The 18,109-nt window shown below is 37.1% G+C and overlaps 1 protein-coding gene across 3 annotated transcripts in view; it reads right to left on the bottom strand.

The window, feature by feature from the left end:
* Nucleotides 1-18,109, bottom strand: part of inpp4b (inositol polyphosphate-4-phosphatase type II B) — a 214,984-nt gene that overhangs the window by 153,908 nt on the left and 42,967 nt on the right. For all 3 annotated transcript variants that reach the window (XM_041223071.1, XM_041223078.1, XM_041223084.1), the window contains one exon: nt 17,334-17,450. In XM_041223071.1, coding sequence (XP_041079005.1) covers nt 17,334-17,450 — 117 coding nt within the window. The remainder of the gene's footprint in view (nt 1-17,333; nt 17,451-18,109) is intronic.

Here is an 18,109-nt window from a genome sequence, read left to right as displayed (position 1 = left end):
GGAAAGAGAAAACCTGGCCTCCCCCTCCCACCTTTTAATTTCCTTTGCTGTCATTCCAACCCCCTTTGATTCTAAAACAACAGTTTTAGACACAAGTAGATGATCATCACAGCCATTGTATAATTCCATACTTATCATTCTGACATTAATTCGTGGCTGTAGATTGAGCAGGCTCTGTGAGCCAGCTTTGAGTCAGCAAAGGATTCCTAACACTGTACAGTTCTGTGATGAGGAATGCAGTATGACCACAGATATAGTTAACCTGTCATACCTGCACTAAAATCATGACCACTGAAGAACATATATAAGAACAGGTTTTACCACTTATACTGATTTCCAATGCATGTTTTGTTGCTTTTATTGCATGGACTGTTATGACTACAGAAAACACAAAGAAATGGAAAAGAAAAGGACAGATTTCAAAGCAGATGGAAACTGTGAATAACCCTCTTTGCAGAACAGCTGGGTTGTCAACAGGTTAAAGCAGTTGCTACTGAGGCCTGGGCTCTGTCACAGGTTTAGTACATTTAGGAGCTGATGTAAGGATAGGCATAGTGCAAAGAATTGCAGATGGAAAAATCCAAATTGCCTTGCAATTTATTTTGCACTGCGGCCTATGTAAGCTTAAGAGCAATGCAAATTACTCAACATGCACAAATAATGATCTGCAATCATGATAATGAGGGTCACAGTGAGTGCTGCCTGTGCATCACTATTTAGCTTCTGCACTTATAACTGAGAGGTGAGGTGACTTAAGAGTTCAGAGAGCAGTAGGAGCTGTATGAGATTTGTGGAGCACAAAAAATCAAACCAAACAAAAAAAAATACATCAGAGGAAGGGCAGCAAAGCCCTCTTGGCACACGGATAACAAAAGTTTTCTGAGGACGAGCTGAGAGTCCATTACAGTTGAGGTCATTCAGCATGAAATGTAGTTATTTGGAAAAGACAGGACCTTATTGCAAGTTAGGAAACAGTGGAGACAATAACAGCCTTTCATGAAGAATAACTACAAACCTGCAGTTTATATTGAAAACATTTTACATTTTCTCACCGATCAATGCATTATTAGTTTATGTATAGCAAAAAAAAAAAAAAGAAAAGCAGCACAAGTAGGGTAACTATGACGTTTTGTCCTTTTAAATATAGGCAAGCAGCGTATTACAACATGAAAGACACTGACTAAAAAATCTAACTGTTCTAATTGTATCACTTGTATTTGTTCAGCTCAGCTGTATATACTATTATTTAAAGTTACTGGCAAAATAGAGACAAAACTAATCTAAAACTATGTAAAATGTCTAAATGTTTCCAAACAAAGTTTAGGTATTACTGTGTTACTAAATTGTTTTCCATAGTTGCATAGAATTTGAACTCATTTCATAGCACAAAACAAAACAAAACAACAGTACCTAACTTTTATTTGTTTCCAATGTTTAGTCACAGCTTTCATTGTCCTTAAATGCCCCTGTGCTGAATTACCTCACCTGACCCTGGTTATTTGGCAAAATAGAATTAGCACTACTTATGCAATATGTATTACAGTGTGTAATGTGTAAGCTTCAGTATACAGAAGACGTCCTTGTTTAGGTATAATAATGCAAACCAGCCGTACCTGAGCATCTGGAGACCTGGTCTTACAGAAACATAGACAGGGGCAGGCCATCATCATCGTTACAAAATTCACCATCCAGTCTCCAGAGCAATCGATATAGCAACAAAGAAGGAAAAATGTTTCTTCTGCAATGTAAAGGCTTACTCAGCAAGCTCCTGAAGCACTCGAAAAAAACACTGTGAAACAATGACTCCAAGTTCGAAAGTCAACAAGTGTCCTTAGATATTCTGCCAGTTAGGTGTTTTACAGTATATGCACTGCAGGGTGCATTCTCTTGGCTTGTGCATTTAGCTTGTAAAGTTAAATCACTAACCAACTGCTTCCTAGTTCATAAGCCTGTGCTGCAATACAATCAGAGTTTACTGGGAAAAGCAAGTTAATCCCTTGAGTATCTTGCAGAGCCAACTTCAAGCTGCTTCAAAGCTCAACCACTTTCAAGTGGCAGATGCTCAAAATGAATGCTGCTTAAATCCAATGCCTGGTTGTTACACACTGGTTAGTGCCTTACAGGTTGATGGGTAAAAAGACTGCTAAAGCAGTATTGTAGCTTTGTGCTGTATATACTGAATACTCTGGCCAGTGCTAAATCCTTATCAGTTGTTATCAGCAAGCCAGTCCTGGCCAATACTGGCAGCCAGTAACCCATTCTTTCACAATCCACAGCCATTACAGATAATCAAGTCATAATGGCATAATGTATGAGCACCTATTGAATAATGAAACACGTTTCAAGATGAAGCAATGAGGTTCCACAATTGAAAGGATAGCCACACACACACAACATTTCACTTCTATAGCTCTGACCCGTTAGGCACATTCCTAAAAAATAAATAAATAGTTTCACAGATAAGTAAATCCCTTTGTAGAAAGATTCAGTGAGCAAAACCAAACCCACCTTGCTACCTGGTATTCAGAACATAACAGGCTTGTTGATGAGATATTTCTTATCCACAGTCCAAAATATTTGAAAACTTTAGAGCCCTGAAGGGTAGGTCGTCTCATTGTGCTTATTTGTTTCAGCTTTCCTTTGCACTGATGTTATGTTATGATTCTCATCTCTTTTTTGAGTACTCTTTTTAAGTATAGAAAAACATATAAGCATTTTATACTGGAGCAACAGAGCTCTCAGAACCACTCGGAAGGATTGTCATTAAACATCATAAAACAAAACAAAAAAAAAAATTGCATTTTAAGCTACCTGATAATAGAACTTTCCAATCTAACATGCCTGTGAATAAATTATTCAATTCTCAACCTCAATATTTGTGACATTCAGTTATGAACCTTGCCTGTTAACAAAACAATACACATTAAATGAGTCTGGTCAGATTTATGTCTTGATAACTGCCTGAGAGACAGATAACAAGTGGGCGTCCACAGATTCTGAAACTTCCAGCTCATAAAATGACAATGACAACCTTTGAGAGGAGGGGGGGACTCCTGGCAAACTGAAGTGAAACAAGTTTAATGCATGCGTCCGAATTACTAGAAATCAAATTAACAACTACTGTATGTACTGTATCTGCCACAAGGCACATCTGCAATCAATGTGACAGTGCCACAAAGACAGCACAAAACATGTTCTAAAGTTTCATTTTATAAAAACAGCAGGTTTACAAGCAACACCTACACATAGGGGTGTGGGCTTGTTTTTGTGACTGCCAGGAACCAGTGTCTACAGTGCATGGTTATGGTTAAAAGTAGACACTGTATGCCCTAAAAATAACTATATGTACATATATTTTTTTTTTAAGTCCTGTTTTAAATTAGAACCTGTGTAGGTCTAAACGACACGTGCAAGAGTAAGAAATGCCGTTAAAAATACACTAAAAAAATAAATGTACTTTATGATTCTTTTTGTTAGATGTACTTTTAATGCAGTTGGTAAGACTTAAACTCAACATTGTGATGCTTTATTTCCAGATCTTCTGTGCATTTGTAGCAGTATGTTCCTAGATAATACTTCACAGGTTGTTAACTTCATCCTTTCCCAAGTTTCAGGCAGTTAGCATCTGCATATTTCTTTGGATTAGGATGCAAGCAAAGAGTACCACTGCAGATAATATGTTTGAAATACCTTAAGCTTGCAAAGCTCTGTCATCTGCTAATGTTTTTACTGGGTCTGCTAGTCGCATCACTGAAAAAATTGCAGGCATTGTTAGATGATGTCAAGACTTAAATGTTATTTACTTTTAATTGTAAAGGAACAAAACCTTTTCACAGGAACTTACATCTTTCTTAGTCAGGTACTCTCCTCTCAATCAACAGAGAGCTGTGGAAACTGATTAGATTCAGTCATCCTTTTAACACCCTGGTGACCAGTGAAGCACTTCCAGCACTGAATTTGCAAAGCACAAAACCACAAAATCCTCCATAGTAACTATAGGACTTTCAGCCAAGTATAAAACAGTTTTCACGCAGAATGCTTTAAGACATTAGTGCAAATTCCCAATAGGATTTCTATTTCTAAGATCCAATAATAAAATTAATGAAATGTTACAACAGACCTACAATCCCAGTTTTGGAGGAATGAGATAGCTTTTTGTAATTGTCTACAGAAAGAGGCACTATAAAACCCCAATACAGAACCCAGTTGGAACGTAACCTTTTCTCTTAAAAACACATACTTAAATTACTCAATGAAGGTGAGACTAACGGAATCAAAAGACACCAGCCAGTGGTGGTCAGTGATTTAGCCCCAGCCAACATTCCTCCCAAACACAGGGGGAGTGAAAAGGCCAATTCAGCTCTTTGTAAGGTCTTTTTTTGTTTTGCATGTGGTCAGCAGCTATGTACATTTTTTTTGAGTCCCTAAGGCCTGTTTCATAAAAGTGATTTGCGAGGAACCGCTGTTGGAAACCCCTCGTACGTTGCAATTTGTGTTTCATAAAACTTTCGCAGGACTGCGATGGAGACAGCAGTCTCAAGTAGCAATTTCCATTGCAGATCCTGTTTCATGACATACCATGGCGCTAATACTACTAGCTTTTACACTCTGATGATAATATGAACTTGTTTTATAACCCACATCACACACCGTAAACTCTTTTTCTTTTTTAAAAAAAGGTTTAAATAATTACAAAACAAAATGATGTATTAATGACGTGTGACCCAAAGTTATGTGGGTGAAAAAATAACAGTAACTGAGGCAAGGTCAGTTTGTAAAAACAAATGGTTTATTTATTAAATACAATCCTATCAAAAGTCCCGATTTATTCAGTATGATAATAGCATTATTGGGAAGATTGCATTGCTTTAAACTGGTGGAAATGCCATGCAGCAATTATTATGTTAATAATAATAATAATAATAATAATAATAATAATAATAATAATAATAATAATAATAATAATAATAATAAATGGTACATTAAATAAGTTATGAAATGGACCAAACTCAAGTGACAAAAATAGTGACAAGCGCCTCCTTCTCACAAGATAAAATCTAAAAGAAACCCACCAGATCCCCAAATAATGAAGCTTTGTTGCAGCAGCACCTGCATGTTATTGCCTGCCCCACACGTTTAAATAGTGAGGCTAAATGCAGCTTGATTATCAGGCATGCCCCTAAAGACTAATAAGTGTCAAGGTAGCAAGTTTGCTTAGATGGCTATGTACGTTTTGTCCAAAAGACCATTTTCAGTAAATTTTCAGAAAAGTAAACACAGATGAGTACACTTTTTCTTTAAATACGTTTGCTACACAGCGTTGGTTTTTCTATATAGCTGAAGGGTTTTCCTTATGTATGTACAGAACTTCAAAGTACAGCCTGTCACTTTTGACAGCTCCAAATCTCTTGTCAACAGTGAGCTATTTTGGTTTTCCTCAATCAACTTTAAAACTGTTTAGTCTCCTTTCTATTAATTTCATTCATGACCCTCAGCTGCCACCGGAGGCGCTGCTGAGGAAGTTAAGGGAGGCCCTGCAGCAACTCATACAGACCCAGGATGAGGGGGAGCAGTGGTTAAAAGCTCAACGGGAGGGGCACCAGTAGCTCGTGAACCAAGTGCAAGAGGTAAAGAAAAGCATGGAGGATCTCACCCAGGAGAAGTCAACTGCCCTTGACCAGGCAGAGCGGTCAGATTGGAAAACAAATGTAGAAACAAAGTTCATGCAGAACAACAGCACTGTCAAGTCACTGCATGGCAAGTTGAAATAGTTGGAAAAGCAAGTTTGTGTGAAAGATATACAGTACAGTTAAGCAAGTTCACAAGTTAAACAGTCCAGAAGAATGTTTGAGATGGACAAGATGGTGGACAAGAAAGAGAAGAAAATAGGTGAGAACTGCTGAGCTACAGAGCTATGTGTTCAAGATAATAGAGTTAGAAAGATGGCTTGAAAAAAGTGAGGAACATGAGGGTTTTATAAAGCAGCAGAAGAATAAAGCAAAAAAATACAGAAAAGTAAGAGCTGGTGCTGCAACTTCAGCAAGCTTAGATGCAGTCTTTTGAAATGGATAACAGTCAGAGAAACTGACGAGAAGTTACAGACTCTGGAAAGGGAGACTGAGAGTTTGAAGCAGGAGCTTCAACTCAAACAAGAGGGCTTGGAGAAGGTGAAAGTAGAAGTTCTGAAGAAGAAGAACTCAGGGCAGTAGAGAAGCATGATGCTGACGTGCAGAAAATGTTAAACTGAAAGAATAATGAAATTGAAGAAGTGCAAAACTTTCACCAGACCAAGCAGGAGGAAAAGGAAGAGACCGGTAGGAAACTGGAGAAGAAAATCCAAAGCATGGTGTGGGAGTAGCAGGTTATCTGAGAGGGTAGAAAAGAAAAGTGCTGATTCTTTAAAAGCCGAATGGGGGGTCCTGAATGGTGCACCCAGTAAAAGTGCTCCGCGTGGAGTGCAGGATTCGCCCTATATCCTGGACGTTGCCAGTTCAAGTCCAGGCTGTCCACTGCTGACCGTGGAAGGGAACGGCACACAATTAGCCAAGCACTCATTTATCAGTATCGAGCCCTTGGTCTCATGATTTATTGGGCAGTGTCTGAATACTAGTCTATGTCCTGTCCCCCCAAATATATGCTTTTTATGATTGTGCCCTTTACTTACTGAATTGAGGAAGGAAATGCAATTATTTAACCGGTATTGCAGAATTCCCTAAACTGCTTTCTACTGATAGTGAAGTGTGTACACTTGTGTCGTTGAGACAGAAGATTTTTTTTAACATTATATTTTTTAAACTGCTCTGACCATCAACAACAAAAAACAGCAGTAGTCTACATCAGTTCTAAAACTTTTTCCAGCTGGAACCCTCTCTGAAGTGACTTTGGTCTACTGTGTGCATTCCCCCCCCCCCCCCCCCCCCCCCCCCCCCCCCCCCGAAATCCATTTACAATATATTATAGAAATACAAAGCTAGCGACCTCATTACATATCCAGATTATTCTTCTGAATAAATCAAGGGAAGTAATGTTAATACTCTTCAATGCATCAGTAAGACCTCATCTAGAATATTGTGTTCAGTTCTGGTCACCTTGCTACAAAAAGGATATTGCTGCTCAAGAAAGAGCACAAAGAAGAGCGACCAGAATTATTCCGGATTTAAAAGGCATGTCATATGCAGACAGGCTAAATTAATTGAATCTATTCAGTCTTGAACAAAGAAGACTATGCAGCGATCTGATTCAAGCATTCAAAATTCTAAACGGTATTGACAATGTCAACCCAAGGGACTTTTTCGACCTGAAAAAAGAAACAAGGTCACAAGTGGAGATTAGATAAAGGGGCATTCAGAACAGAAAATAGGAGGAGCTTTTTTACACAGAGAATCGTGAGGGTCTTGAACCAACTACCCAGTAATGTTGTTGAAGCTGACACCCTGGTATCCTTCAAGAAGCTGCACGATGAGATTCTGGGATCAATAAGCTACTAACAACCAAATGAGCAAGATGGGCCAAATTTGCATATATCTTAATTGTAAGTGCAACCTGTATATAGTATAGCTTCTACCTATATTAGAAAGTGCAAAAAACAAACAAAAAAACACACTTCCTCATTGGAATGAACCTGTTTATATTTCCACTACAGAAAAGCTTCTTTTAAAAGACACATTTCCGGGTTCCTTTGTCAGCAATCGAAAGTCATAATTGTCTAGAACTTGCTAGGCTGCCATAAGTAATCATTAGGAGCTGCCACAAAGATACACAATTCCGTAAATTACATTTTCCAGGCAGCTGTTAGAGATGGAGGAAACCCAACTATTTAATCTGCAGCAACCTGTTATCAAGCTTTGCACTTGCACAGCTATAAACTGGTAAGCTGCAACAATCTAAGCTGAGCAATTTCGGAATAACTTCTGTAATTGGTTCCATTGACCTTCCTTGATTTTCTTCTTTAATATTTTAGCCTTATCTCTGACACTTCACTGACAGTAAGTGAAAGCGGCGCTCAAGATACCATTAACAGGGCCGGACCTCTGTAGGGATCTAAAGCATGCCTGCAGGTAAGCTCCAATTTAAAATATAATCTATTTAACAGCGTTTGTTGGAAATGTATTTTCATTAAGCTGTACATTGAATTGACCGTGCATCCTTGTCCAATTATTTGTACAGCGAGAATTATTTAAATATAATTTTTAGGCAGAAATACAACTTCTTAAGCCAAAGCCCTAAGCTGACTCACAGTCAGAACAAGTCAGTAGAACCTTGTTAATTTAACTCCTACGTAGTGACACACAGAAAAAAAAGAAATGTCTCGCTCTTGTAATTTTATATGCTCACAAGGTGCTATACTGTTAGAATAATCATGCTAGGAAGATGCAACAACATTTAGAAACATCACATTTAAAAAGGATAACACATATCGTCATTATTTACTGAATCAGAGAATGCAGTATACAGTAGCTGTTTAAGTCATATAGGGCTGTCTTCATAAAGGGTTAACTCCTGTTGAAATGAGAAAAGTGTACATGATCGGATTTCGTCCATAGCCGCCTATTTCATGGCAGTTGCTATTCATAAGAGATCATTCAGATGCATTGTTAAGCCCCAAAGATTTTCGTCTACGAAGGCATGTTTTAAACAAATTGAGATAAAGGTTAACAATTACCTCATTAGCATAAAGTTTTCATCGGCCCTGAGCATCAACCTGCTATTCATAAGAGTGCTTCATCCCTTTTTGGAGTCTCCTACTGCACAGAACCGTGCCATCCCTGCAGTAGTGAAGGTCACATGCACGCTATCATTTTATGCAACAGGTGCATTCCAAAGGCCAGGTGGTGACATGTTTGGACTCAGCCAACCCACTATGTCCAGGATCGTGGACCAGGTTACCCATGCATTGATACGCAGGAGATCACAACACATTCGTTTTCCCCGGGTCGGTGTTGGCCTAAACAACATTAAATTAGGGTTCTACACAATACAGAACTTACCCAATGTGATAGGTGCAACAGACTACACACACATACCGCTCCGAGCACCTGCTGGTAACAGTGTGGCATTTCTCACAACTTTTACAGTATCAGTGTACAGGTAGTGTGTCATTCTTCCCTAATAATAACTCAACTTTGTACAAACAACCCTGGTTCCTGCCACGATGTGTACTTATTTCCTGCCACGATGCGTATTTATTTCAGAGTCAAAACAGACCAAACGGTTTATTACTTGGTGAGGAAAAACAATCTACAATTCAAAAAATTAAACTGATATAACTCTAGTACAGCTTGTTCAGTAATGAGAAAGTGAATGTAAACGGAATACCTTATGTAACTTTATCATTACAGCTGTAGAACTCGTTTGCTTAAATTGCCCTTTGTTATAGGCAATTCTGCTTGCCCACTGCTATCTTGGCTCTTGACACCAGTTCTGTATCCTGCAACACTTGTTGAACTGCGGTACAATGATGCACATGGATGTACAAGGAATTTGATTGAGAGAACCTTTTGTTTAGTAAATATGCGTTTCAGGTGCTTGGATAGGTTGGGAGGTACACTTCAATACAGTCCCGACAAGGTATGCAGTAACATTGCAGCAGCAGCACCAACAAACGTGAGATGACAAGGTTGCAATGAAAGAAATTACATAATAAATACATTCTTTACATACTTAAAAACAAAAATAAGCAAACAAAGTATTTAATCATTTCTGTTTATTGATTTCAATGTGCTAAGGTTTACTCTTTCCTTTTTTTTTTTTTTTTTGGTGGTGGTGGTGGTGGCGGTCAGGGCTTCATAATTTAAGCTAGGCTATGCTTCATTTAGTAAATTCATAATTTAATCAAACGTCCCTACAATCGCACACCCCTACAATTATATTAATAATATAATATAAATGAATGTTGACACTCCCACCATTATACATATATTGCTCAATTCTACTGTCAGCTGTGCATTTTTTTTTTTTTTAAACGGCCCTTAGTGACTGGGGTTTATTTCTTTGATCTACGTCCTCTTCTGAGCGCTGGCTGACCTAGCGCTGGTGGGGCTGGCTCCTGCTCAGTGTTCATGATGGCTTTATCCACCATTGTTGGCTTCTCTGCACTGCTGGCTTTATTCATCATAGGTGGTCTCTATGCCAAGTACTCCTGCAACACTGATTTCATCTCGATGAATGTTTCCGACATCATTTTCAGAATGGTGTTGGTCTGTTGTTGCACCCGTCAACAGGCCATCTATGGAGTGCTGCATAGCATGTTCTCTAACATGCAATGATGAGGGAGACGATGAAAGTGTGGACACTGAAGGTTGTGCGGAGTGAAGCACAGCTGTGCAACCTGCGTTTGACTGAAGTGAATCTTCCTCTGATATATTCGTGGGTTGCTTTCCTCCCGGCTCCTCTCGCTCATTTGGCAACCCAGTTCAATTCTCTGCAGATGCAAGAACAATTTTGGTCACATTACATAATCTTTCAAATATTAGTAACACACATGTTTATTTATTTCAAATGCAACCTTTTGATGTAAATTATACTGTGCTTAGGAAAATAAATGCAATATTTACATTATGCCATGTTAATACTGCCTTTATTTTCTAAAGCATCCTGGTATAATAAAAGAAAAAACAAAAAATAATCAAGTGGTGTTTTTTGTTGAATTGTTGCTGCAATTTGGAATTGATGTCACAGCGGAAAACTAGCAGTGAATAAAACATTCACTATTTCTATGTATCTATATTAACAACCCAAAATGTAGCTCTTTGAGAAAATACATAACCTAAGTTGCCCCCTTACGTTAGGAGACTTATTTGAAAAAATGCAGTAACTTACATACTTATCCGCTGTTTAAACATTGCTTCAATATACCTTGTCTGACACCTTGAGTTAACAAAACTTACCAACGGCAAGGTCCAATGCACCGGTATCCACCACTCCCAATGCTATCCAGGGTCTGGCGGTCAGATGTTTTCATTATCTTCTCTTCAATAGAGTTAAGTGGGGAGCGAGGTGCTGGTCCTCCACCAGTCTCTCTGATTGCCTCACAGAGAGCAGCTGTTTTTTTCTTCACGGACCCCCATATGTCATGCCATCTCTTCATTATATCATTAACATCCCGGGGACAACCACCTAAAGCATTCATTTGTATTTTTGCATTTTTTGCCATATGGTTCGCCTGACAGCTGCAGATTGCATTTTTGGGCCATATAGTTTTGTTTCATTTTTCAAAACTTTTTCAATTAATAGTGCATTTTCATGTGCCCGAAAACGGCCCTCCTACATCTCTTTGCCGTGCTTGCAATGTTTTTCGTAGTGCTATCGGTTGACTCCAATTTTCATTTGCAACAACTACCGACAGCATGTATACTGCTGATGATCACCAAAAGGAGACAGATTTTGTCCTTGAATGACGATTTACCCATTCATAAAATGCTTAGCAACAGTCGCCCTTTTGCTCAGATCATTTTATGAATGGCATTATGGACAACTTTCCTTAGTTTTAAACAAGCCCATAATCTCAACATAGCAGCCACATTAGGTTGCCCAGAGGTTTTTCACAACACTGAAAATATGAAGTCTGTTATAAGCGGTTATAAGTCTTGTTTATTACCTAATTACACAATGTTCAGTTTCTATGTACAACAAACATATTCTTGTTAATTTGAAAGGGATTTTAAAAGGTAGTTGCAGTATATAAATAGGCTACATATTTAAAAACCAAAGAAAACAAACAATTAAACCCTGGTCAGAAAATCAAATATTTGTGCCAGATTTAGGCTTAATTTGCCTTTGTATTTATAATGTTCTTTATTCATAGGATGCTTAGTATTCGACTGTGCTATATGTGAACAGTTAAATGGTACATAAGGACCTTTTTATTTTTATTGTGCTACTACAACTGTTTATGTTAGGTGTGTATATTATTTAAAAAATATTTTTCTACATTTTGACTTTTTTTGTTTTACTTTTAAATTGCATTCCCTGCCACAAGATGGCTTCCCATGTGCCTGCATGGACCTCTCAGAACTACATTTCCCATCATCCTCCTGCTCACTGGTAAATCTATGAATGAATGCAATTTAAAAGTTTTAAAAAAGTGGTCTTAATGTAAAAAAAATAAATAATAATTAAAACAATACACACACCTTACGCAAACAGGTGAAGCAACACATGGGAACATGGAACTAAATAAAAAAGGTCCTTATGTACCCTTTAAAGGGAGATTGTTCTAGAAATGTATGCTATCCCATCACTGACTACTAGCTCTGTCCAAGATCCCTGATATAACATTTTCTGGCTATAAAACTTTGTTTAAGCATGCTGGCTTTCAGATCACAGAGAAGTTCTAATTGTTGTCCCCAGTTCCCCAAAGTTTAATTAATATTTCCCCAAAGTTTAATTGTTGTCCCCAATTTCCCAGTGAAGACATTTTTGCACTGAATTTACTGGCACTGAAATCCCAGTAGCAAGTTCCCTTATTGCATTTGCTGGCTGAAACATCCCAGTGCAGAGCTCTCTTCAATTAATTTTCCTGGCTCAAAATATCCCAATTCTAAGTCCTTCGTGTTGAATAAGCTGGCTTTCAGTAGATGGACAATTTGTTAACTCCAACTGTGCTCCTTGTATTGCATATTTACTTGCACTAAGATTTTGACATGGTTGTCTGTACATAACCAAACTATAAAAAAGTGACAAACCTGTAAAAACCTATTGCCCCAGTTTTATATTAGTTGCAAACATGTAAAGTGTGCACTACCAAGTGTACAATGTTTTAATTAAAAGTATGTATGCTATATGATTACTTTTATTTATTTAACAATTTTATTTTAGGATGTCCCTTGTACACGCTACAATGAACAAATGAATCACTAGTTTTCCAAACTAGGATTATATGGCCTACAGTATTGGCTTCCTTTGGCATCCTGTTCGTTGAGCTCCAACTGAAGACCACCAAACTGTTTCCACTTGAATGCAGGTCCAGCCCCAAAGATACTGGGCGTAAGGTCCTTCCTCGCTAAAAAATCAATTTGTTTGGTGAAAAGAAGCAATTTATTCTGTTTCTGGTATTGGATAATTTGTCTTGCTCACAAAATGATTTCATCTGCTTTTCTGCAAGTGAAAACATGTCGATTGGAAATGAAATTCTCCTTTTTAAGTGTGGCGAAGTATCTACTGGCACACACCAGTTGCATACCAAAAAGCATAATGTGAACATTTTGACAAGGGACAAAACATGATGAACTACACTTGGAAAATTCTACATCATCAATGTAAACTTAATACACTAATCTCCTTTCTAATGCATATGCACTCTTTATATTCTTTCTTAAATACAATTGCAATACTTCTTTCTATTCCCCCTTGTGTCTTTTGCAAACTGTTTTTACTCAATCAATAAAATACTGATAGATTCACAACTGAGGAATATGAATCTATCCTCTAGACTTTATTAGATTTCAGCATGGTAGATTTTTTTTATTTTCACTTTTATCGCTTTCATTGTTTATTTGACAACTTCTCAACATGTAGTTCTCAGTATCTGAAGTACTGGAAATTCTACAATGTTGGCTTATTTGTGAGCTTTCGTCTTGGATTTTATTGCACACTTCTACCCTCTATAAAATCCTCTACTGGGCTTTAACAACCCGATAAAGGTGTCAGGTGGAAAGTCTTGTTTCTCGTGACGTCAGATTTTCAGTGTGGAGTTATGGTTGAACAGAGTCATGCCTGGATTTGCTTTTTTTAATGTTTTATTCTGCAAATTTGTTCAGAATTTATGAAAAACATTTTTACACATGAAATGACTACTGCCTTGACACGTCTAATCAGGATTACACGGGAAACAAAAAGACCATGGTATTAATGGAACTGTAAAGTTGATCCTTTTTTCAATCTACTGCTTTTTTCCTGTTTCTCCTCATTTGGTAATCTTCAATCTCCGAGAAAGATGCCCCTCAAAATTATCCTGCACCAACCTGACTTCTCAGTAGCCAATAAAGAAGGGACTTAAGCAAAACTTGAAGATGCATGCTTATCTATGTGCAGTATTCAAAATGTGGTATACATTTTTACTCAGCTAATAATGTTGTTTAATTAATTATGCCCAAAACGTAGGTTACCAAGTATTCAAAAAGAAAGCATGTGTGCATGGCAAATATATGCTGTTACATGTAATTGGTAAACTAATAATTGACTTATTGTGTGCAGAAGTATTTTCTATGAAAGTGAACAGCTAAGTTCTGTGCTTAAATTTAACGTCACTCGAAAAACTAGTATACAAATGTGGCATCCCTTTATTACTGCTGTGTATTTTCACTGCTGACAAGTAAACACAATTGTATATTTCATGGTTGCTTTGTAACCAATGGCTGTGGAGAATTTCATAGATTTAAGCCAGCCATATGTAAGATTTCTGTTTCTTCCAGTGTGGCTTAGACATGTGTAATGTTATTATGTTTTTAAAGCAAACTGTGAAATTATCCCACACAGAAACATTATTTACATAGCATGTGATTTGACGCTTTGCCCTAAAAAGAATGAAGATGAAGACTGTAATGGGATCATATATTATAATTATTGCATTTCCCCATGAAATATATGCCAACCTCAGATTTGGTTCTTTATCTTTCCCAAAAATTCCATCATAATGCTATTTGTTTGCATCAAGGTCAATTTACAACAAACAATAAACCTGTACTGAAAGAATGCATTCTACAGTAAGCACACAGATGAATCCGAAGAAAACATATCTTATAAAGCTGCCTATAGAAATATTTTTGAAGGGGGTCCCTTTATAGGCTGTTATAACTTCTATGTATATTAAGTTAGCAGTTAAATGGCTGGTCACGCTGTGTCAAACTTTAACTGTTTATTTTATTTTTTTTTCACTAAAGCACAACTCTGGCACAGCTATGGAAAAATGTTTTGCATCACCCTATAGAATTAACTAATTTTGCTTCATAAATGTTAATGAAATCTGCTGAATAATGTTATGGTAACATATTGAAGTACACCCTGCTTTATATTTTTTTCCGTATCCAATGAAAAACTGACAAAAATTGAAAAACCTGACATTTCAAAATCTAACATGAAATACTGCAGTACTATTATGGATTTTGGTAGACTTTTGAGATATCATTTTGTAGTTTCTTTGAGTACATGATGTATAAGATCTAAATTATGATCTCATATATATCTATATCTATATATATAATATATAATCTCAGTCCTGTACATCATCCAATAACAGTTCTGGCAAAACATCCTTCGAACTCAGTTTGAATGGCTGAAGAATCAATAGATTTAAAATAAATAAATAATTCTATCTTTCTAAGGACTTCACTGAAAGAAAATGGGAGACTTAAAGAGCTCACATAACTTTTAAGGTTAAGAGGCATTTTAGTAAATGACTATCTGAAATTACTTTAAATGGGTGTCTTTTAAATTGATGTAAAAAGATATCAAATGCAAAAACCACTAACTTTCTAACTAGTAAAATATGATGCCAGACAGAAATACTCAAATGCTCTAGAAATGTTTGATTGTCATAACATTAGCACACAAAGGGCACCAGTGTAAGAATCTGAACAGCAGTGGTGTTTAGAAATATCACTATTTACATCAATTAATTACATTCATAAAATTGAGATTTGTCCTATCTGAAGGCAACTGTCCAGTTCCATTGTAAAGCAGCACTTGTAGAACTTAAACTACTTTCACTTGCATCAAATATGTGTCTTTTCCGAGAAGGCCAATTGTATGTTGCCCAGGGCTACTAACAAAGCAGTATCATTAAGATCTGCAGGTTTGGCCCATTAAAGGGGTGGCTAATTGTGCACCGTGGCTAGAGGAAACATTACTCATCTTGATTGGGAGGCCATTAGAAGGGTTTGTCAGGGAGGAGGCATCGAAAAAGACTGTAGACTCATAGAGCTGAACGGCACAATTAAGCAATTCTGTGTTTCCAGAAACACAGACAGTATTACTATATAATTAAAACTGTCCACTTTATTTAAGTGTCATTCATTTTAGCTAATTTGTCAAAATGGCCATGAGCTACAGCAGATACTAATTGCAACCTGAACTGTACATTAACAAAATACAGCAGTGTTGCTGTGTATCCTTTAAAATTAATGCTGTCTAATTCTGACTTTCTTGAAAATGGCTTAAAAATAAGAGGCCACGGATATGAAAGGGTTTACAGTGCTACAGCGTTGCCATTTCCATCTGCAGAGCATAACAGTGGACCAGGAGGCGACACACAAGAGCTTAGGGTGTTTGGGGGTGTTCATCATAGCAACAGAAATGCAATAAAAAAAACATCTTTAAGGTGTGCTCATAGCCAGGACTCTTTGTACTGCAAAGGGTGACACCATGACCAAACTTTAAATTTCACACTAACTAAATGAACTAAATAGTTTACAAGGAACTGGCCTACCAACCGTTGTCTGTTCTGATGCAACTCACTAAATCCGTATCTTTGAACCATTATACAATTCATTTTAAAACGTTTCCTGTCAGATCAGAAGCTACATGCAGTGCACTAAGCTATTCTAATAGCATCTGTAATGAAACAATTTATGTACAAATAGAAATATGTGCATAAAAGTATATCTATCCCCTTCAAGTCCCAAACAGAAAACTAACAGAAAATCGAACAAGTCTAAGAAAAGCAAACCAAAAGCATGTATTGCTGCACAGATTTAAAGAGTAAGTAGCGGGGTTCCGGAAAAAAATTGTCCCCCCGTGTTGCTACAACTGTTTAAATAATGTACCTGTCATTCTTCTTTTCATTGTAACATTGATAGCTTTTTACACTTGTAACTTTAAAGTCTGTTTCAAAGTTATTTTCAGAATCTTAACCTGAACCGTATACTTTCTTGCTATAAAATAAAGGTCTCTAAAGAATTTAAACTTTAACAAGTTATTTAGAACATAGCATTCCACTGCAGAGGCAAAATATAGACAATCCTGAACAGTTTTTCCAATAGATATTGTTTTTGTGCAAAGTGCCTAATTCCAAATGAGTCATGGGGTTACTCTTTACTGAACGGCACAGTTCCCAAAATGTACTTTTATACCTCGATGAAAACCTCAGCACAACATTGTCTAACACAGTACTGGTAGAGGAAGCACTTTGGCGGGATTCAAACCAGTTACTAGTTAAGACAAGTGTGCTGTTGCCTGTCTGCCTCACGGACCTTTAAAAACCTGTAAAAAGGACAGGTACCACTCACTAACTAATAGTACAGCAGTGTGTGACTCATTCATTTTGTATTGCTTTTTTTTCCTGTAATAACATGAATCACATACCTTTGAGGAAATTATGAAAGATTGCATTTACTTACAGTTTCTGGGGATTTATCCTTGACATCATAGACTGTTAGCTTGAACCGAGTTCCCTCGCAAACAGGGTATTCTGGTGGGAAAGTCACACCAGTCAGGAACAGTGGGTCTCTTGTTCCCTATGTGCCAAAAGAAAAACAGTCCTGCCTGAGTAAGGTAACAGATGTGCACAGCCCTGTGCAATATTTTTTCTTTCTCTCTCTCTCTCTCTCTCTCTCTCTCTCTCTCTCTCTCTCTCTCTCTCTCTCTCTCTCTCTGTCTCAAAATCAAAGAATTTTAGGAAAAAATCTTTTGTGGCAAAAGTTTTGCTTTTGTGGATAACGAAAAAAGTTACAAGAATTTTTCTGCAAAACTAAATGCAAATTGAAAAGTTTTCATACCCTTTGATGCTATGGCAGTATTGTCTACAAGGGGTTAGAAATTTTAATATGTTAATGCATAACCCAATTCTAGAAAAGTCTAGAAAATGCTGGATTGTAGGCGAACATTCTTAGAGAATATAAAAGGGTTCGACATAGGATGATTGCTGTCATTACCAATAAGTCAATATGGGACAAAGTAAAGAGCTATCTGAATACCAAATTATTTATTGTCATAAAGCTATTGTTTCTATTATCAAGAAGTACAAGACTCGTGGTACTGTCACAACACTCCCTCGGTCTGGAAGAAAGAAGGTTCTTTCACCAAGAACAAGTAGAAGAATTGTGAGGAAGGTTAATAACAATCTGAGATTGACTGCCAAAGATATTCAAAGTGATATTCAAAGTAGGACTGGGGT

This window comes from Polyodon spathula, chromosome 2, assembly GCF_017654505.1.
Source record: "Polyodon spathula isolate WHYD16114869_AA chromosome 2, ASM1765450v1, whole genome shotgun sequence".
Taxonomy (NCBI): Eukaryota; Metazoa; Chordata; class Actinopteri; order Acipenseriformes; family Polyodontidae; genus Polyodon; species Polyodon spathula.
The sequence above is the reverse complement of the archived record's forward strand: the minus strand, read 5'-3'. Positions and strand labels throughout refer to the sequence as shown.